The sequence below is a fragment of the Oncorhynchus keta genome, chromosome 28 (assembly GCF_023373465.1).
Source record: "Oncorhynchus keta strain PuntledgeMale-10-30-2019 chromosome 28, Oket_V2, whole genome shotgun sequence".
Lineage (NCBI taxonomy): Eukaryota > Metazoa > Chordata > Actinopteri > Salmoniformes > Salmonidae > Oncorhynchus > Oncorhynchus keta.
Genome location: NC_068448.1, coordinates 4633455 through 4655070, shown reverse-complemented (window position 1 = coordinate 4655070; position 21616 = coordinate 4633455). Strand labels below are relative to the sequence as shown.

Here is a 21616-nt window from a genome sequence, read left to right as displayed (position 1 = left end):
CACAAACTCACCCACACACTTTAATACTCAAGGCTAAAATGTTTTGAATAACATTTGTACTCCTCACTTCCCATTAGTTTCTCACAGACAGATAGACAGACAGACAGACAGACAGACAGACAGACAGAGGAGAGACAGACAGAGGAGAGACAGACAGACAGAGGAGAGACAGACAGAGAGACAGAGAGACAGACAGAGAGAACAGAGAGACAGAGAGACAGACAGACAGACAGACAGAGAGACAGACAGACAGACAGACAGACAGACAGAGAGACAGACAGACAGACAGACAGACAGACAGACAGACAGACAGACAGACAGACAGACAGACAGACAGACAGACAGACAGACAGACAGACAGACAGACAGACAGACAGACAGACAGACAGACAGACAGACAGACAGACATACAGACAGACAGACGAGAGACAGACAGAGGAGAGACAGACAGACAGACAGAGGAGAGACAGACAGACAGACAGAGAGACAGACAGAGGAGAGACAGACAGACAGAGGAGAGACAGACAGAGGAGAGACAGACAGACAGAGGAGAGACAGACAGACAGACAGACAGACAGACAGACAGACAGACAGACAGACGAGAGACAGACAGACAGAGGAGAGACAGACAGAGGAGAGACAGACAGAGGAGAGACAGACAGAGGAGAGACAGACAGACAGAGGAGAGACAGACAGAGAGACAGACAGAGAGACAGACAGAGAGACAGACAGAGAGACAGACAGAGAGACAGACAGAGAGACAGACAGAGGAGAGACAGACAGACAGAGGAGAGACAGACAGAGAGACAGACAGACAGACAGACAGAGAGACAGACAGACAGACAGACAGACAGACAGACAGACAGACAGACAGACAGACAGACAGAGAGACAGACAGACAGACAGAGAGACAGACAGAGAGACAGACAGAGAGACAGACAGACAGACAGACAGACAGAGAGACAGACAGAGAGACAGACAGAGAGACAGACAGACAGACAGACAGACAGACAGACAGACAGACAGACAGACAGACAGACAGACAGACAGACAGACAGACAGACAGACAGACAGACAGAGGAGAGACAGACAGAGAGACAGACAGAGAGACAGACAGAGAGACAGACAGAGAGACAAGCAGGGCTTTTGGAAATGTTTCACATTTAGTTTTACTTTAAATTTGATAAAATATATTTTTTCCTCATCAATCTACACACAATACCCCATAATGACAAAGCAAAAACAGGTTGTTGCATATTTATAAAATAAAAAATAAAATAAACAATACCTTATTTACATACAGTAGATACTCAGACCTTTTGCTTTGAGACTTGAAATTAAGCTCAGGTGCATCCTGTTTCCATTGATCATCCTTGAGATGTTTCTACAACTTGATTGGAGTCCATCTGTGGTCCATCAGTAAAAAGCACACGACAGCCTGCTTGGAGATTTCCAAAAGGCACCTAAAGAATCTCAGACTATGAGACACAAGATGAAACCAAGATTGAACTCTTTAGGCTGAATGTCAAGCGTCACGTCTGGAGGGAAGCTGGCATCACTCCTACGGTGAAGCATGGTGGTGGCAGCATCATACTGAGAGGATGTTTTTCAGCATCAAGTACTGGGAGACTAGTCAGGATCGAGGGAAAGATGAACGGAGCAAAGTACCTAGAGAACCTTGATGAAAACCTGCTCCAGCGCCCTCAGGACCCCAGACTGGGGTGAAGGTTCACTTTCCAACAGGACAACAACTCTAAGCACACAGCAAAGACAATGCAGGAGTGCTTTCGGGACAAGTCCTTGAGTGGCCCAGCCAGAGCCCGGAATTGAACCCGATCTAACCATCTCTGGAGAGACCTGAAAATAGCTGTGCAGCAACGCTCCCCATCCAATCTGACAGAGCTTGAGAAGATCTGCAGAGAAGAATGGGAGAAACTCCCCAAATACAGGTGTACCAAGCTTGTAGCATCATACCCAAGAAGACTCAATGTACTGAGTAAAGGGTCTGAATACTTATGTCAATTAAATATTTCATTTTTTCATTTTTAATACGTTTTGCACAAAAATCTAAAAACATGTTTTTGCTTGTCTGAATACTTTCCGAACGCACTTTAATTGTAAATCAACCAGACACTTTAACTGTAAATCAACCAAACAATCTAACTGTAAATCAACCAGACACTTTAACTGTAAATCAACCAGACACTTTAACTGTAAATCAACCAGACACCAACTGTAAATCAACCAGACACTAACTGTAAATCAACCAGACACTTTAACTGTAAATCAACCAGACACTCTAACTGTAAATCAACCAGACACTAACTGTAAATCAACCAGACACTCTAACTGTAAATCAACCAGACACTTTAACTGTAAATCAACCAGACACTTTAACTGTAAATCAACCAGACACTTTAACTGTAAATCAACCAGACACTTTAACTGTAAATCAACCAGACACTAACTGTAAATCAACCAGACACTAACTGTAAATCAACCAGACACTTACTCTAAATCAACCAGACACTAACTGTAAATCAACCAGACACTTTAACTGTAAATCAACCAGACACTAACTGTAAATCAACCAGACACTAACTGTAAATCAACCAGACACTAACTGTAAATCAACCAGACACTTTAACTGTAAATCAACCAGACACTTTAACTGTAAATCAACCAGGCACTAACTGTAAATCAACCAGACACTAACTCTAAATCAACCAGACACTAACTGTAAATCAACCAGACACTTTAACTGTAAATCAACCAGACACTAACTGTAAATCAACCAGACACTAACTGTAAATCAACCAGACACTAACTGTAAATCAACCAGACACTAACTGTAAATCAACCAGACACTAACTGACAATCAACCAGACACTTTAACTGTAAATCAACCAGTTAGTTTAACTGTAAATCAACCAGACACTAACTGTAAATCAACCAGACACTTTAACTGTAAATCAACCAGACACTAACTGTAAATCAACCAGACACTTTAACTGTAAATCAACCAGACACTAACTGTAAATCAACCAGACACTAACTGTAAATCAACCAGACACTAACTGTAAATCAACCAGACACTAACTGACAATCAACCAGACACTTTAACTCTAAATCAACCAGTTAGTTTAACTGTAAATTAACCAGACACTAAATGTAAATCAAACAGACACTAACTGTAAATCAACCAGACACTAACTGTAAATCAACCAGACACTTTAACTGTAAATCAACCAGACACTCTAACTGTAAATCAACCAGACACTAACTGTAAATCAACCAGACACTAACTGTAAATCAACCAGACACTAACTGTAAATCAACCAGACACTAACTGACAATCAACCAGACACTTTAACTGTAAATCAACCAGTTAGTTTAACTGTAAATCAACCAGACACTAACTGTAAATCAACCAGACACTAACTGTAAATCAACCAGACACTTTAACTGTAAATCAACCAGACACTCTAACTGTAAATCAACCAGACACTTTAACTGTAAATCAACCAGACACTCTAACTGTAAATCAACCAGACACTTTAACTGTAAATCAACCAGACACTAACTGTAAATCAACCAGACACTCTAACTGTAAATCATCACTAACACTATCCACAAACCATTAACAACCCAATCGGTAGGAAGTGATGATTCATCGTAACGAGATGGGAAGCGGAGTACAGAACGACTTCATCAACATGGCATCGCTGAGATAGAGTTGCACTGATGCATGAGGGTCGTAACGAGGTCACGGAGACAGATGGAGACGTGATCTCCTCCACTTTCTTCCCTTTGTTGAAATGTGATTTTTCTGTTGCCCACTCCTGAATGAGAGGATTCATTAGGATTCCACTGAACAACAGCATGGCAGTGGGTCCAGTATATTACCCTCCGGGAGTATCCACTAATGGTCCTTTAGGTCCGTCGGGTTACGCATCGCCACCACCGTGTGTGTTCCACCTGTGTAGGTCGTCCCGATGACGCTGATCAGTGAAGTGGAGCTCATTACAGTATATACAGCCTTTACGCTTCGGAGAGGGGAGGGAGAGGGAGAGGAGGAGGGGAGGGGGGGGGGGGAGGGAGAGGGAGGAGGAGGAGGAGGGAGAGGGAGAGGGAGGGAGAGGGAGGGGGAGACGGAGAGGAGGAGGGAGGAGGGGGGAGGGACGGAGAGGAGGAGGGGAGGAGGGGAGAGGGAGAGGGAGAGGAGGAGGGGAGGGAGAGGGAGGGAGAGGGAGAGGGGAGGGAGGAGGAGGGGAGGGAGGGGGAGGGAGAGGGAGGAGGAGGAGGGGAGGGAGAGGAGGAGGGAGGGAGAGGGGAGGGAGGAGGGGAGGAGGGGGGAAGGGAGAGGGAGAGGAGGAGGTGAGGAGGATATTCATGAGTTGAAAGGTCTTTCCTGCCCTACTGGCTACCGGCTACCAGCTACCGGCTACCAGCTACCGGCTACCAGCTACCGGCTACCGGCTACTGGCTACCAGCTACCGGCTACCGTCTACTGGCTACCAGCTACCGGCTACTGTCTACCGTCTACCAGCTACCAGCTACCGGCTACCGGCTACCGTCTACTGGCTACCAGCTACCGGCTACCGTCTACCGGCTACCAGCTACCGGCTACCGTCTACTGGCTACCAGCTACCGGCTACTGTCTACCGTCTACCAGCTACCGGCTACCGGCTACCGGCTACCGTCTACCGTCTACTGGCTTCCGTCTACCGTCTACAGTCTACCGGCTACCGTCTACCGGCTACCGTCTACCGGCTACCGGCTACCGGCTACCGTCTACCGGCTACCGTCTACCGTCTACCGGCTACCGGCTACCGTCTACCGGCTACCAGCTACTGTCTACCTTCTACCGTCTACTGGCTACCGTCTACCGGCTACCGGCTACCGGCTACCGGCTACCGGTGTCATTCTTCTGTGATCTGCTCCATGCGACAACCAAGTGAGATCTGTGCTCTCCCGGTGCCTGCAGACGTTATCCCACTGAAACTTAGGCCACGTGTGAATATATTTCAGGTGTTTTGCTCTTGATTTCATAACCGATAAGTCATATACCTCCACAAGAATACTTTGATATACGCAACAGAAGGGATTGAGAAGTGAGTATAGGCAACGCCCACTGAAAACGAAGTGGGTAGAGCCGCGTAGATCCGCGTAGAGCCGCGTAGAGCCGCGTAGAGCCGCATAAAGCTGTGCATAGCTGCGTAGAGCCGCGTAGAGCTGCGTAGAGACGCATAAAGCTGTGCATAGCTGCGTAGAGCCGCGTAGAGCCGCGTAGAGCTGCGTAGAGCCGCGTAGAGCCGTGTAGAGCTGCGTAGAGCCGCGTAGAGCCGCATATAGTTGTGCATAGCTGCGTAGAGCCGCGTAGAGCCGCGTAGAGCTGCGTAGAGCCGCGTAGAGCCGCGTAGAGCTGCGTAGAGCCGCGTAGAGCCGTGTAGAGCTGCGTAGAGCCGCGTAGAGCCGCGTAGAGCCGCGTAGAGCCGCGTAGAGCCGCATATAGCTGTGCATAGCTGCGTAGAGCCGCGTAGAGCCGCGTAGAGCCGCGTAGAGCTGCGTAGAGCCGCGTAGAGCCGCGTAGAGCTGCGTAGAGCCGCGTAGAGCCGTGTAGAGCTGCGTAGAGCCGCGTAGAGCCGCATATAGCTGTGCATAGCTGCGTAGAGCCGCATAGAGCCGCGTAGAGCTGCGTAGAGCCGCGTAGAGCCGTGTAGAGCTGTGTAGAGCTGCGTAGAGCTGCGTAGAGCCGCGTAGAGCCGCGTAGAGCTGTGTAGAGCCGTATACACACTACACATCTGGCCCTTTGTGTTGTACTAAAAATGTTCTCTCCTACGCTGGCATAACGCTGGTATTACGCTGGTATAACGCTGGCATAACGCTGGTATAACGCTGGCATAACGCTGGTATAACGCTGGTATAACGCTGGTATAACGCTGGTATAACGCTGGTATAACGCTGGCATAACGCTGGTATAACGCTGGTATAACGCTGGCATAACGCTGGTATAACGCTGGTATAACGCTGGTATAACGCTGGCATAACGCTGGTATATCGCTGGTATAACGCTGGCATAACGCTGGCATAACTCTGGTATAACGCTGGTATAACGCTGGTATAACGCTGGTATATCGCTGGTATAACGCTGGTATAACACTGGTATAACGCTGGTATAACGCTGGTATAACGCTGGTATAATGCTGGTATATCGCTGGTATAACGCTGGTATAACACTGGTATAACACTGGTATAACTCTGGTATAACGCTGGTATAACGCTGGTATAACGCTGGTATAACGCTCGTATAACACTGGTATAACGCTGGTATAACGCTGGTATAACGCTGGTATAACGCTGGTATAACGCTGGTATCTCAGAGTGATTACAGCTGTGAGTGTTTCTGGGTAAGTCGCTAAGAGTGATTACAGCTGTGTCTTTCTGGGTAAATATCTAAGAGTGATTACAGCTGTGTCTTTCTGGGTAAGTGTCTAAGAGCGATTACAGCTGTGAGTGTTTCTGGGTAAGTCTCTAAGAGCGATTACAGCTGTGAGTGTTTCCTGGTAAGTCTCTAAGAGTGATTACAGCTGTGAGTCTTTCTGGGTAAGTCTCTAAGAGTGATTACAGCTGTGAGTCTTTCTGGGTAGGTTTCTAAGAGTCATTACAGCTGTGAGTCTTTCTGGATAAGTCTCTCAGAGTGATTACAGCTGTGAGTGTTTCCTGGTAAGTCTCTAAGAGTGATTACAGCTGTGAGTCTTTCTGGATAAGTCTCTAAGAGTGATTACAGCTGTGAGTCTTTCTGGATAAGTCTCTAAGAGTCATTACAGCTGTGAGTCTTTCTGGATAAGTCTCTCAGAGTGATTACAGCTGTGAGTCTTTCTGGATAAGTCTCTAAGAGTGATTACAGCTGTGAGTCTTTCTGGATAAGTCTCTCATAGTGATTACAGCTGTGAGTCTTTCTGGAAGGTGAATTAATATCCCAGTATCTGGTGGAAAGCAGACTGAACTAGTGCTTATAGCTGTATTCCATTTCTTTATCTCACTTGCCGATGACAAGCATACCCCTAACATGATACAGCCACCACCATCCTCGAATACTTATTGACTGAAGATATTTCAGCTTTACATTTTTTATTCATTTCTAAAATGTTCTACAAACAAAATTTCACTTTGACATTTAGGAGGTATTTTGGGTAGATCAGTGACACAAGAAAATGGAATCCATTTTAAATTCCAGCTGTAACACAATAAAATGTGGAATACTTAAGTAATAAATAGCAATAAAGCTACAGGGCTCTCTAGCATGCCTCAAATCAAATCTTATTTACCTTACCGTGAAATGCTTACTTACAAGCTCTTATAGAAAATATTTAGTAATAAAATGTCTTGTTAGCCCATAGGTCAAATTCTATTTTGAATATCCCTTTTGCTTCAGACAAAACTATTATTTCACTTATTAGAACATTGTGTTTTGTATTAATATGTCACTGGTGTTGAGTAACTAACATTTTCATCTGCTGGTATTCTCTCTTAGAAAAATAGGATTCCAAAACAGTTATTCAGCTGTCCCCATAGGAGAACCCTTTTTGGTTCCAGGTGAATCTCTTTTGGGTTCTATGTAGAAGCCTCTGTGGAAAGGGTTTGACAGGGAACCCAAAAGGTTTTGACCTGGAACCCAAAAGGGTTTGACATGGAACCCGAAAGGGTTCTCCTATGGGGACAGCTGAAAAAGGGTTTTCCTATGGGGACAGCTGAAAAAGGGTTCTCCTATGGGGACAGCTGAAAAAGGGTTCTCCTATGGGGACAGCTGAAAAGGGTTCTCCTATGGGGACAGCTGAAAAAGGGTTCTCCTATGGGGACAGCTGAAAAAGGGTTCTCCTATGGGGACAGCTGAAAAAGGGTTCTCCTATGGGGACAGCTGAAAAAGGGTTCTCCTATGGGGACAGCTGAAAAAGGGTTCTCCTATGGGGACAGCTGAAAAAGGGTTCTCCTATGGGGACAGCTGAAAAAGGGTTCTCCTATGGGGACAGCTGAAAAGGGGTTCTCCTATGGGGACAGCTGAAAAAGGGTTCTCCTAGGGGGACAGCTGAAAAAGGGTTCTCCTAGGGGGACAGCTGAAAAAGGGTTCTCCTATGGGGACAGCTGAAAAAGCGTCACTTGCATCATTTAAAGCAACACGAAAAGGAGGAGCTCATTTAAGCTGTACTCTGTTTTGAACTTATTTTAGGTGTGTTTATTAATTAAGACTTTATTAATTTAATTAATTTATTAATTTAATTTTAATTTAATTTTAACTTTACTTAATTAAGAATTAAGGGTTGCAAAACTTCGGTAGCTTTCCCAAAATCCACAGGTTTTCTAGAAATCCTACCTAGTTGGAGGATTCACAGAATTCCTGGTTATTCCTTCCTGGTTCTGAGAATCTTCCAACCAGCATTTCTGGACAACGAAGTTACCAGAAACTTGCAACCTTAATCCATACAAGTTTGAATGGCAGTTAGCATTGTATTTAGCATTGTATTTAGCATTGTCTTTAGCATTGTATTTAGCATTGTATTTAGCATTGTCTTTAGCATTGTATTTAGCATTGTATTTAGCATTGTATTTAGCATTGTCTTTAGCATTGTATTTAGCATTGTCTTTAGCATTGTATTTAGCATTGTATTTAGCATTGTACACCATCTCCTCTCTAGCATTTTTGGAGTACGTAGCAATGCTAATGGGAATAGTTGGACGCAGCTAGCGGTGCTCTCAAAAGAATGAGGTAAATCGAAATATAATGTACAACTTTACTTTAGATGAACTAGCCCTTTAAGTGGTTATGCTTTGGGATGATAATTATATTATGTGATTAGAATAAAACAAGAACAAAGGATACTTCCCACCACAACCATTTTATTCATATGCAGATAAAAATATCACATTTTAAATTCAAGCTTCTGCAATGTTCTTTAGCATCAACAACAAGCTGGCTGGGATATAAGCTGTCTTTAGCATTAAAAACAAGCTAACTAGCATATAAACTTGTTTTAGCATCAACAACAAGCTGGCTTGCATATAAACTCTCTTTAGCATGAAAAACAAGCTAACTAGCATATAAACTGCCTTTAGCATCAACAACAAGCTAACTAGCATATAAACTGTCTTTAGCATCAACAACAAGCTGACTAGCATATAAACTGTCTTTAGCATCAACAACAAGCTGACTAGCATATAAACTGTTTTTAGCATAAAAAAACAAGCTGTCTAGCATATAAACTGTCTTCAGAGTCAACAACAAGCAGGCTAGCATATAAAATGTCTTTAGCATTAACAAAAAGAGGTTTAGCATATAAACTAAGTTCATCATCAGCAAATGAACCACAAATCAATAATAATAAATAGCTAACGTACTGTTACAACCATTATTCATAATTACAGCAACAACCATTTATGCAAAAACACTGTTTTGCTCTTTTAATAAGAAAGGCAATAATTATTTTTGCTAGATTTTGGATTTTTTTATAATAATATTCTGTTGACATTCAAGTGGTCTGGACATGTGAAACTAATGGCAGGACTAAAATTCCATCAACTTTCCCCGAAATGCCTTGTAATTCAAGAAAAACCCGGTTATAAGATTCCCCGGAATACCCAACCAGGATTCTCGAAAAACCTGGGAATTTTGGTAAAGCTTCCGGAATTTTGTAACCCTTGTAAAGATTCTCCCTGTACACGTAGAGTTAGCATGTACAGACTCATGGGATAAATATACGCCAATAACATGATTACGAAACACATACAGAAGTTTTACGAGTGTCTTAGATAGATGATTGGAACAACACTTTTACATATTTTTATATAGCACGTCTATGTATACAGAGTAACAACACATTATATATACAGAGTGACACCATGTTATATATACAGAGTTAATAATGTTATATATATACAATCAAATACAGTGCATCCAAAAAGTATTCACACCCCTTGACTTTGTCCATGTGTCATTGTGTTACAAAGAGGGACTAAAATGGATTGAATTTAAAAATAAATAACAAATGTCAATTATCTACACAAAATACTCTGGAAGAAGAATTCTAACATTAGTCCACAAAAAATCATAAAAAAATAAAACACTAATCTATCTTGATTAGATAAGTATTCAACCCACTAAGTCAATACACATTAGAATCACCTTTAGCAGCGATTACAGCTGTGAGTCTTTATAGGTAAGTCTCTAAGAGTGATTACAGCTGTGAGTCTTTATAGGTAAGTCTCTAAGAGTGATTACAGCTGTGAGTCTTTATAGGTAAGTCTCTAAGAGTGATTACAGCTGTGAGTCTTTATAGGTAAGTCTCTAAGAGTGATTACAGCTGTGAGTCTTTATAGGTAAGTCTCTAAGAGTGATTACAGCTGTGAGTCTTTATAGGTAAGTCTCTAAGAGTGATTACAGCTGTGAGTCTTTATAGGTAAGTCTCTAAGAGTGATTACAGCTGTGAGTCTTTATAGGTAAGTCTCAAGAGCGATTACAGCTGTGAGTCTTTATAGGTAAGTCTCTAAGAGCGATTACAGCTGTGAGTCTTTATAGGTAAGTCTCTAAGAGAGATTACAGCTGTGAGTCTTTATAGGTAAGTCTCTAAGAGAGATTACAGCTGTGAGTCTTTATAGGTAAGTCTCTCGATTACAGCTGTGAGTCTTTATAAGTAAGTCTCTAAGAGTGATTACAGCTGTGAGTCTTTAAAGGTAAGTCTCTAAGAGTGATTACAGCTGTGAGTCTTTATAGATAAGTCTCTAAGAGTGATTACAGCTGTGAGTCTTTATAGGTAAGTCTCTAAGAGCGATTACAGCTGTGAGTCTTTATAGGTAAGTCTCTAAGAGTGATTACAGCTCGTAAGTCTCCTGGGTTGTGTAACAGTTGCCCATTATTCTTTCAAAATTCTTCACGCTCCGTCAAATTGGTTGTTGATGATCGCTAAACAACATTTTCAGGTGTTTTTCAAGCAGATTTAAGTCAAAACTGTAACTCGGCATCTCGGGAACATTCCATGTCATCTTGGTAAGCATCTCCATTGTCGATTTGGCCTTGTGTTTTAGGTTATTTTCCTGCTGAAAGGTGAAGGAATCTCCCAGTATCTGTTGAAAAGCAGACTGAACCAGGTTTTCCTCTAGGAATTTGCCTGTGCTTAGCTCCAACCCATTTATTTTTTATCCTGAAAAACTATCTCGACTACAAGCATATCCATAACATGGTGCAGCCACCACTATGCTTGAAAATATGGAGAGTGTTACTCAGTAATGTGATCTATTGGATTGTGTTGTATTGGATTTGCCCCAAATATAACATTTTGTATTCAGGACAAAAAGTGAATTGCTTTGCCACATATTTCTGCAGTATTACTTTAGTGCCTCGTTACAAACAGGATTCATGTTTTGGAATATTTTATTCTGTACAGACTTCCTTCTTTTCACTCTGTCAATTAGGTTAGTATTGTGGAGTAACTGCAATGTTGTTGATCCATCCTCAGTTGTCTCCTATCACAGCCATTCAACTCTATAACTGTTTTAAAGTCACCATTGGCCTCATGGTGAAATCCCTGAGCGGTTTCCTTCCTCTCCAGCAACTGAGTTAATTAAGAAGGACGCCTGTATCTTTGTAGTGACTGGGGTGTATTGATACCATCATCCAAAGTGTAATGAATAACTTCACCATGCTCTAAGGAATATTATATTTCTACCAATAGGTGCCCGTCTTCGCGACGCTTTAGGAAACCTCTCTGGTTGAATCTGTGTTTGAAACTCACTGCTCGACTGGAGGGACCTTACAGATAATTATATGTGTTGGGTACAAAGACGAGGTAGTGATTAAAAAAATCACGTTAAATACTATTACTGCACACAGAGTGAGTCCATACAACTTATTATGTTCCTTTTTGAGCACATTACAAAACGGTTGAAAACTTATTGATGTTTCAGCTTTTCTTTTTTTTAAATCGTTTTTTTTATCCCAGTTTTTTTATATTCAAAAAACATAATTCCACTTTGACACTACGGGGTCTTGTGACAAAACAATCAGGCTGTAACACAACAACAACGTGTGGAAAAAGTAAAGGGGTGTGAATACTTTCTGAAAGGCATATAGAAGAAAACCGTGTTACGTATCCAGGGTAACACTGTGTTACGTATCCAGGGTAACACCGCGTTACGTATCCAGGGTAACACCGCGTTACGTATCCAGGGTAACACCGCGTTACGTATCCAGGGTAACACCGCGTTACGTATCCAGGGTAACACCGCGTTACGTATCCAGGGTAACACCGCGTTACGTATCCAGGGTAACACCGTATTACGTATCCAGAGTAATTTTTAAATATTTTTTTATTTAACTCGGCAAGTCAGTTATGAACAAATTCTTATTTACAATGACGGCCTACACCGTCCAAACCTGGACAACGCTGGGCCAATTGTGCGCCGTTCTATGGGACTCCCAATCACGGCCAGATGTGACACGGCCTGGATTCAAACAAATAATAGTACAAAATATATTTGCTTCATTTTTTACAGGACGACAAGCAGAAAATCGCGGAGCATCAGGCAGCATCATCATCTGCGATTATTTCATCGTAACAATGAAAAATAAAGGCTTCAACAAGCAAGTCTCTGTTGTGATGTGTTGTCCGTTCCTACACAACACCTGCAAGGTGATACAAAACAAACAAGGAACGTTACAGTACAGCACCATCAAGATCTGACACTCTTTATCCCAGGATAGTGGATAGTATTTATACAGACTTTGTTTGGTATTTAAGGCCATGGAATCAGACAAATTGTTTCTCTCGAACAAAATAAAACAGAAATAAACTAATAACATCCACTTAAAGTAATTACCTACAGCGTAGAAGCAAATAAAAAAGCATCTATAAAACAAACATTTAAAAAATGACCACGACAACATAATTAATCAACCAATCAACAGACTCAGAGTTGAGATAAGTGGGGTCATAATTAATTAACCAATCAACAGACTCAGAGTTTGAGATAAGTGGGGTCATAATTAATCAACCAATCAACAGACTCAGAGTTTGAGATAAGTGGGGTCATAATTAATCAACCAATCAACAGACTCAGAGTTTGAGATAAGTGGGGTCATAATTAATCAACCAATCAACAGACTCAGAGTTTGAGATAAGTGGGGTCATAATTAATCAACCAATCAACAGACTCAGAGTTTGAGATAAGTGGGGTCATAATTAATCAACCAATCAACAGACTCAGAGTTTGAGATAAGTGGGGTCATAATTAATCAACCAATCAACAGACTCAGAGTTTGAGATAAGTGGGGTCATAATTAATCAACCAATCAACAGACTCAGAGTTTGAGATAAGTGGGGTCATAATTAATCAACCAATCAACAGACTCAGAGTTTGAGATAAGTGGGGTCATAATTAATCAACCAATCAACAGACTCAGAGTTGAGATAAGTGTGAGCAAAAACTGTTGACATTCGCGTAAATTGTCCATGAAGCACATAGACCTAAACTCTGAACTTAATCGTCCTGAAAATGATTAAACCAATTAAATAAAGACAACATGACATACATGTTAATAACATCCATGTTCCCTAAAGACACAGAGAAGCCCCTTAGTCCCTAGTAGAAGGTCCGTTAGACTGCCTAACCCTGCTGTTAGGCCTCCAAATGGCTCCGACCCAGATCTGGCCCCAACCAGGCCAATCGGACAGTGCCCACCTCCGGTCCTCTTCCTTGGCTTTTCCCCGTTTGGCCCCAGCCCAGGGGGCCGTCACCCTGCTAGAGGGTAGTGATCTGGGTGAGCTCCATGTTGGAGTTCCCTGTCCTTTGGTGGTGGTTGTTCTGGGGTTCCTGGCAGACCAAGGGCAGCTCCACGCCTAGTCATGCGGGATTTGTATTCCCATCCGCCGTCTTGCAATTGTAAGCCACCTCGCGGGCGATGCTCCTCATCCGACCCGACTGCTGCCGGCTGTCCAGGCGGAACGGACCCGGGTGGCAGAACTCCCTGAAGCACCTCTTGAAGTTCTCGTCCAGGAAGGCGTAGAGGACTGGGTTAAGACTGCTGTTGACGTAGCCCAGCGCGATACAGAAGTGCATCAGGGCCATGGTGAGGAGGCTACTCAGGTTGAAGCCCAATGACTGGGCCAGAGCCATGATCTGGACTGGGGTCCAACAGACCACGAAGGCTGCCACTACGACCAGGACCATGCGAGTGATGCGGTGCAGGTTGCGGTCCTTCTCCTTGGAGCCGGACAGGATGCGGACGCTGCGAAGGCGCTTCACCATCAGGCTGTAGCAGACACTGATGATGGCCACTGGGATGAGGAAGGAAAAGAGGAAAACGCAGGTGCCGAACACCGGGTCCCAGTAGCTACGAGGGTCTGGGAGGACTACGATACACTCTACACCTAGGAGGAGGACAGGGCATATGTTAGGGGTTAGGACACGAGGGTTAAGGGTTAGGACATAGGGTAGGGGTTAGGACACAAGGGTTAAGGGTTAGGACACAAGGGTTAAGGGTTAGGACATAGGGTAGGGGTTAGGACACAAGGGTTAAGGGTTAGGACATAGGGTAGGGTTTAGGACACAAGGGTTAGGACATGAGCGTTAAGGGTTAGGACATAGGTTAGGGTTACTGTAGGGGTTAGGACACCACACCTACAGGGACAGGACACAGAAGAAGACCATTGTCCAATATCTACAAATGTCCAACAGAAATGTGTGTTCGGCTCCCAACCCCACATCCTGTACACACACCTAGGACCAAGGGTTTAGCACATAGGACCAAGGGATTAGTACATAGGACCAAGGGATTAGTACATAGGACCAAGGGTTTAGTACATAGGACCAAGGGATTAGTACATAGGACCAAGGGATTAGTACATAGGACCAAGGGTTTAGTACATAGGACCAAGGGATTAGTACATAGGACCAAGGGTTTAGTACATAGGACCAAGGGTTTAGTACAGTAGGACCAAGGGTTTAGTACATAGGACCAAGGGTTTAGTACATAGGACCAAGGGATTAGTACATAGGACCAAGGGTTTAGTACATAGGACCAAGGGATTAGTACATAGGACCAAGGGTTTAGTACAGTAGGACCAAGGGTTTAGTACATAGGACCAAGGGTTTAGTACATAGGACCAAGGGATTAGTACATAGGACCAAGGGTTTAGTACAGTAGGACCAAGGGATTAGTACATAGGACCAAGGGTTTAGTACATAGGACCAAGAGATTAGTACATAGGACCAAGGGATTAGTACAGTAGGAGGATTGAGCAGAGAGGATAATCAATCAAATCACTGCTAGGAAGTCTGTCTCTTTGCATCACTCAAAAACACATACCACTGGTCATTATCATGGGGTTTACCTTTATCTATATATTTCCAGATAGCTGACATTTTATTAAAATTAAGGAGTAGACATTCTCCAGATACTCATGTCCTTAATTCATTGAATATGCAGAGCTAGGATATTCTCTGTAATGGGACAGTTTCTACAGTTTCTACATTCAACCCAGACCTCTGAAATCTCCCTGCTACTGTATGAGTCCAGGGAGATATCTGGGGTTAGACACGTTCAAGGCACATGATGTGCATGCCGCAGACCATTATTCCTCCTACACCAAACTTTACAGTTGGCACTATGCATTTGGGCAGGCAAAGTTCCCCAGAGTTCTCCAGAGTCCAATGGCGGCGAGCTTTACACCACAGTTGACGCTTGGCATTGCGCACAGTGATCTTAGGCTTGTTTGCGGCTGCCCGACCATGGAAACCCATTTCCCGACGAACAGTTCTTGTGCTGACATTGCTTCCAGAGGACAGACGATTTTTACGCACTAACCACTTCAGCACTCGGCGGTCCTGTTCGGTTTAGCTTGTGTGGCCTACCACTTTACGGCTGAGCCGTTGTTGCTCCTAGACGTTTCTACTTCACAATAACAGCACTTACAGTTGACCTGGGGCAGCTCTATCAGGTAACTGACTTGTTTGAAAGGTGTCATCCTATGAACGTGCCACTGTAACAGTATAACTTTAGACCATCCCCTCGCCCATACCCGGGCGTGAACCAGGGACCCTCTGCACACATCAACAACAGTCACCCCTCGAAGCATTGTTACCCATCGCTCCACAAAAGCCGCGGCCCTTGCAGAGCAAAGGGGAACCACTACTTCAAGGTCTCAGAGCAAGTGACGTCACCGATCAAAAACGCCATTTAGCGCGCACCGCCGCTAACTAAGCTAGACATTTCACATCGGTTACACCACGTTGAAAGTCAATGAGCTCTTTAGTAAGGCCATTCTCCTACCAGTGTTTGTCTACCCTGGAGTCAACAATTGCAAGCCTTTCTATTTTAAGGTATGAAGGCTTTTGAAACATATTTTTATTCAACTGTCATGTATTCATATTTCTCAAATAATGTATCATTTCAATAGGTGTGGCTGAAATAGCCAGATAAAAATATTTGAATGGGATGTCCACATACTTTTGTAATAGTATATTTGTCTAATATTCTAACCGCAAGGAGAGTAATGGAGTGCTGCATCAGATGACCTGGCCTCCATAATCACCCGACCTCAACCCAATGGAGATGGTTTGGGATGAGTTGGACCGCAGAGGGAAGGAAAAGCAGCCAACAAGTGCTCAGCATACGTGGGAACTCCTTCAAGACTGTTGGAAAAAGCATTCCTCATTGTATCTGTCCACGTTCAACAACAGAAGAGAGTGTCTATTTTGGAGTCATTATATCTTCTGTTGTTGACCGTAGACAGATGGAATGACTCTCAAATAGACACTCTCTTCTGTTGTTGATGTCTTTTCACTCACAAAAATAAACAAGTCAACATATGAATAAATTACATGACACAATCCAAAATACACTCAAAACTCAACACCTTGAGGTTGAAGAACTGTCCACAAGCTTTTAATTCTGATTTTTTTTTCCCTTCCTCAGGGTATAATCACTTTGACTGTTCTGACAGCCTCCCTTTTAAAACGGCCTCTAAACCCAAGCAGCTGAGAACTCTTGACAGCCCTATAGCTCTGTAATACAAAACACAATTCAGTTCAGGGGATATATATATATATATATATATATACATTTACGAACCCTGACCTGGCATCCTGAAGGGAGCCTGAATCAAATCAACTTCAAAAGACGATTTCTAAGTTAATATATCTTTTTTTAAAGAACTCACTGGTGTGAAGAAGAAACATCCTCTCTCTCTGTGTCTCTGTGTGTCTCTCTCTCTCTCTCTCTCTCTCTCTCTCTCTCTCTCTCTCTCTCTCTCTCTCTCTCTCTCTCTGTGTCTCTGTGTGTCTCTCTCCCTCTCTCTCTGTGTCTCTGTGTGTCTCTCTCTCTCTGTCTCTCTCTCTCTCTGTCTCTGTGTGTCTCTCTCTCTCTCTCTCTCTCTCTCTCTCTCTCTCTCTCTCTCTCTCTCTCTCTCTCTCTCTCTCTCTCTCTCTGTGTCTCTGTGTCTCTCTCCCTCTCTCTCTGTGTCTCTCTCTCTCTCTCTCTCTCTGTGTCTCTCTCTCTCTCTCTGTGTCTCTGTGTCTCTGTCTCTCTCTCTCTCTCTCTCTCTCTCTCTCTCTCTCTCTCTCTCTCTCTCTCTCTCTCTCTCTCTCTCTCTCTCTCTCTCTGTCTCTGTGTGTGTGTCTCTCTCTCTCCCTCTGTCTCTGTGTGTCTCTCTCTCTCTCTCTCTCCTCTCTCTGTCTCTCTCTCTCTCTGTCTCTCTCTCTCTCTCTCTCACTCCCTATCTCTGTGTGTCTCTCTCTCTCTCTCTCTCTCTCTCTCTCTCTCTGTCTCTCTCTCTCTCTCTGTCTCTGTGTGTGTCTCTCTCTCTGTGTCTCTCTTTCTCTCTCTCTCTCTCTCTCTCTCTCTCTCTCTCTCTCTCTCTCTCTCTCTCTCTCTCTCTCTCTCTCTCTCTCTCTCTCTCTCTCTCTCTCTCCCTCTCTCTCTCTGGGGTGATTATGAAGATGCTCGCAAATCCAGTTCAAAGCTTTTATCTAGCATGCATCCCAAACTGAACCCTATTCTCTATAATGTGCACTACTTTAGTGCCAAAAGTAGTGCACTCAATAGGGAATAGGGTTTCATTTGGGACATAACCACATGACATTAAACATGTCTTCCCACTCTGTAGTTCTGAGAGCTCATCCGAACCGAAATGTCTTCTTACCCTTTAGGATTATTATGAGCACGCTAGCGTTGTCCCAAAATGGCACCCTAGTCCCTATTTAGTGCACTACTTTTGACCAGAGCCCTATGTCAAAAGTAGAGAACCACATAAGGAATATGGTTCTATTTTGGGATTAATCCTCACATCTATTCCAGTAAAGTGCCTCTCCTGACAGCTGGATCAATGGGACGTCCTGTTCCTGCCTAGCAGTAGGAAACAACAACCCTACACCTCACTAACCTCAACGGTCACATCTCAGACTCCGCTGCAGTTACAACAGGAGTCCCCCAGGGCTCTCTCTCTGTCCCTTACTGTTCATCATGTAGCCTTGCCTTGTTGCAGTACAGTACAAAGCCTGTCTGTTTGTCCCTAAAAAACCTTCCGTACTTGCTACAGTAGCTAGCTACTTTGTTGCCCTGTGTCCCCCAATCGTCCACATGGCTGGCTGTGTTTTGCTGCCACCGAAAAACTATTCAGGACGATTTCCCATTATTTAGCTTTTTTCTAAGCACTCAGAATATAGAGGCAGTGGAAGAACCGATTCACTTTAGTAAATATATTTAGACAATTATAAAAAAAATGTACTGTATTATTAGCTAGTTAACTTATCATACTGAATAGCTAGCTTCAGTAGCTTGCTAGCTCGATCATTTTCACACTGCGATCAATGCTCCCTTGTCGTTTGTCGGTGACAAAAAAGTTGAAAATTGATTGCGGATGTAACCAGTGTCACTGTATAGCTTCTCTCACTGTCCCTGTCGATACCTCGGCTTGTGTCCCTCTGCTCGCTAAAATAGATCCCAGTGGCAAGTTAAATCCACTTCAATTTCAATCTGTGACAAGGAGTCTCTCTTTGTTATTTGCTGAACTCAACATATACACTACCAGTCAAAAGTTTGGACACACCTACTCATTCAAGAGTTTTCTTTATTTTTTTAAAACTATTTTCTACATTGTAGAATAATAGTGAAGACATCGGAACTATGAAATAACACAATATGGAATCATGTAGTAACCAAAAAAATTGTTAAACAAATCAAAATATATTTTATATTTGAGATTCTTCAATGCGGCCACCATTTGCCTTGATGACAACTTTGCACACTCTTGGCATTCTCTCTAAGTCTAGATATTAGTCTAGGTCGAGAATAGTATATTTCCAATTTAAGGAACATTTCACATCTTTATGAAAAGGTAAACAATGAAAATCACTTTGTAACAAAAACAACAGCCATTCATATATCATTCAACAGTAAAGTGAACTCTAGGGGTAAAAAAGAACTCCGTTCCCTTTGAATGAGGACTCAACTCTTTTGCCAGATCACTTCACCTGTTTTGTGGTCCGAGTCCTATTTGCATTCACATTGCTTTGTATAGAAAGGAACCAAGATCTTTTCCCAACATTCACTCAATGCATTCTGGGGTTTTACCATGAGCAGGACGAGCCATTCCATCAGAATGGGACATAACCACATGACATTAAACATGTCTTCCCACTCTGTAGTTCTGAGAGCTCATCCGAACCTAAATGTCTTCTTACCCTTTAGGATTATTATGAGCACACTAGCGTTGTCCCAAAATGGCACCCTAGTCCCTATTTAGTGCACTACTTTTGTCCATTCCATACATACTTCCGGCGCCGACAGAGATGGCCGCCTCGCTTCGCGTTCCTAGGAAACTACGCAGTTTTTTATTTTTTTACATGTTATTCATTACATTAGTACCCCAGGTCATCTTAGGTTTCATTACATACAGTCGAGAAGAACTACTGAATATAAGGTTATATCAGTAGTCTAGTGTGAGGGGTTATAACAGTAGTCTAGTGTGAGGGGTTATAACAGTAGTCTAGGGGTTATAACAGTAGTCTAGGGGTTATAACAGTAGTCTAGTGTGAGGGGTTATAACAGTAGTCTAGTGTGAGGGGTTATAACAGTAGTCTAGTGTGAGGGGTTATAACAGTAGTCTAGTGTGAGGGGTTATAACAGTAGTCTAGAGTGAGGGGTTATAACAGTAGTCTAGTGTGAGGGGTTATAACAGTAGTCTAGTGTGAGGGGTTATAACAGTAGTCTAGAGTGAGGGGTTATAACAGTAGTCTAGTGTGAGGGGTTATAACAGTAGTCTAGTGTGAGGGGTTATAACAGTAGTCTAGTGTGAGGGGTTATAACAGTAGTCTAGTGTGAGGGGTTATAACAGTACTCTAGGGGTTATAACAGTAGTCTAGGGGTTATATCAGTAGTCTAGTGTGTTGGGTTATAACAGTAGTCTAGTGTGAGGGGTTATAACAGTAGTCTAGTGTGAGGGGTTATAACAGTAGTCTAGGGGTTATAACAGTAGTCTAGGGGTTATAACAGTAGTCTAGTGTGAGGGGTTATAACAGTAGTCTAGTGTGAGGGGTTATAACAGTAGTCTAGTGTGAGTTGTTATAACAGTAGTCTAGGGGTTATAACAGTAGTCTAGTGTGTGGGGTTATAACAACAGTCTAGTGTGAGGGGTTATAACAGTAGTCTAGTAGTCTCCCACCTCTTCCTCCCCTCCTACCCTCTCCTACCTCCCTCCTCCCCTCCCCCTCCCCTCTCCCTCCCCACCTCCCCTCCTCTCCTCCTCTCTCCCACTCCCTCTCCTACCCTCTCCCACACCCTCATCCCCTCCTCTCCTCCTCTCTTCCACCCCCTCCTCCCCTCCACTCTTCCACCCCCTCCTCTCCTCCCCTCTCCCACCCCCTCCTCCCCTCCTCGCCTCCTCTTTCCCAACCCCTCTTCCCCTCCTCTCTCCCAACCCTCCTCTCCTCCTCTCTTCCACCCCCTCCCCTCCTCACCCTCCCCTCTCTCCAGGGCGTGCACGTTTTGTTTTTTGGCCCTAACACTACACAGCTGATTCCAATGATCAACGCTTGATGCTTAGTTAAATGTTTTGAATCATCTGTGTAGTGCCAAGTACCCCCACCCCCAAACTAAAACATGTCCCCCTTGGGACAGACAGAAAGCTTGTCTGCATCCCAAATGTCACCCTATAGTCCCCAGGAACCCTGTTCTAACGACTCTTGTGTGAATTGTGATGATGTCACAGAGCAAAACATGTACTGTACATGTTTGGGAGTCTTTTGGGTCATAAAAATAGTTTGTAGCTAAAACCATTCTGACTCACAGACTAGAGCTCAAACACGCAATGTTTAAAAGCGCTTCGAAGTCCAAAACGCTACAATTAATTAATAAGCAGATTTAAAAAATATATATATTATTATTTTACCTTTATTTAACCAGGCAAGTCAGTTAAAAGAACAAATTCTTATTTTTATCTCATCTTCATATCTCATTTATTTTCAATGACGGCCTAGGAACAGTGGGTTAACTGCCTGTTCAGGGGCAGAACGACAGACTTGTACCTTGTCAACTCGGGAGTTGACCCGGTTACTAGTCCAACACTCT

At 43.3% G+C, this 21616-nt stretch overlaps 1 protein-coding gene and 1 long non-coding RNA gene across 6 annotated transcripts in view; one reads left to right on the top strand and one right to left on the bottom strand.

The window, feature by feature from the left end:
- Window positions 1–10188: 10188 nt before the first annotated feature.
- Window positions 10189–11013, top strand: LOC127913106 (uncharacterized). 5 transcript variants are annotated; one of them, XR_008084747.1, is made up of 3 exons: window positions 10189–10334; window positions 10534–10653; window positions 10809–11013. It is a non-coding gene; the product is annotated as an uncharacterized LOC127913106 (long non-coding RNA). The 5 variants fall into 5 exon arrangements; XR_008084746.1 differs by having other exon boundaries at window positions 10236–10374; XR_008084745.1 differs by having other exon boundaries at window positions 10276–10414.
- Window positions 11014–12999: 1986 nt separating this feature from the next.
- Window positions 13000–21616, bottom strand: part of LOC118378943 (nociceptin receptor-like) — a 23417-nt gene continuing 14800 nt past the window's right edge. Inside the window, exon 3 of the mRNA XM_052484496.1 lies at window positions 13000–14420. Coding sequence (XP_052340456.1) covers window positions 13894–14420 — 527 coding nt within the window. The 3' untranslated portion in view covers window positions 13000–13893. The remainder of the gene's footprint in view (window positions 14421–21616) is intronic.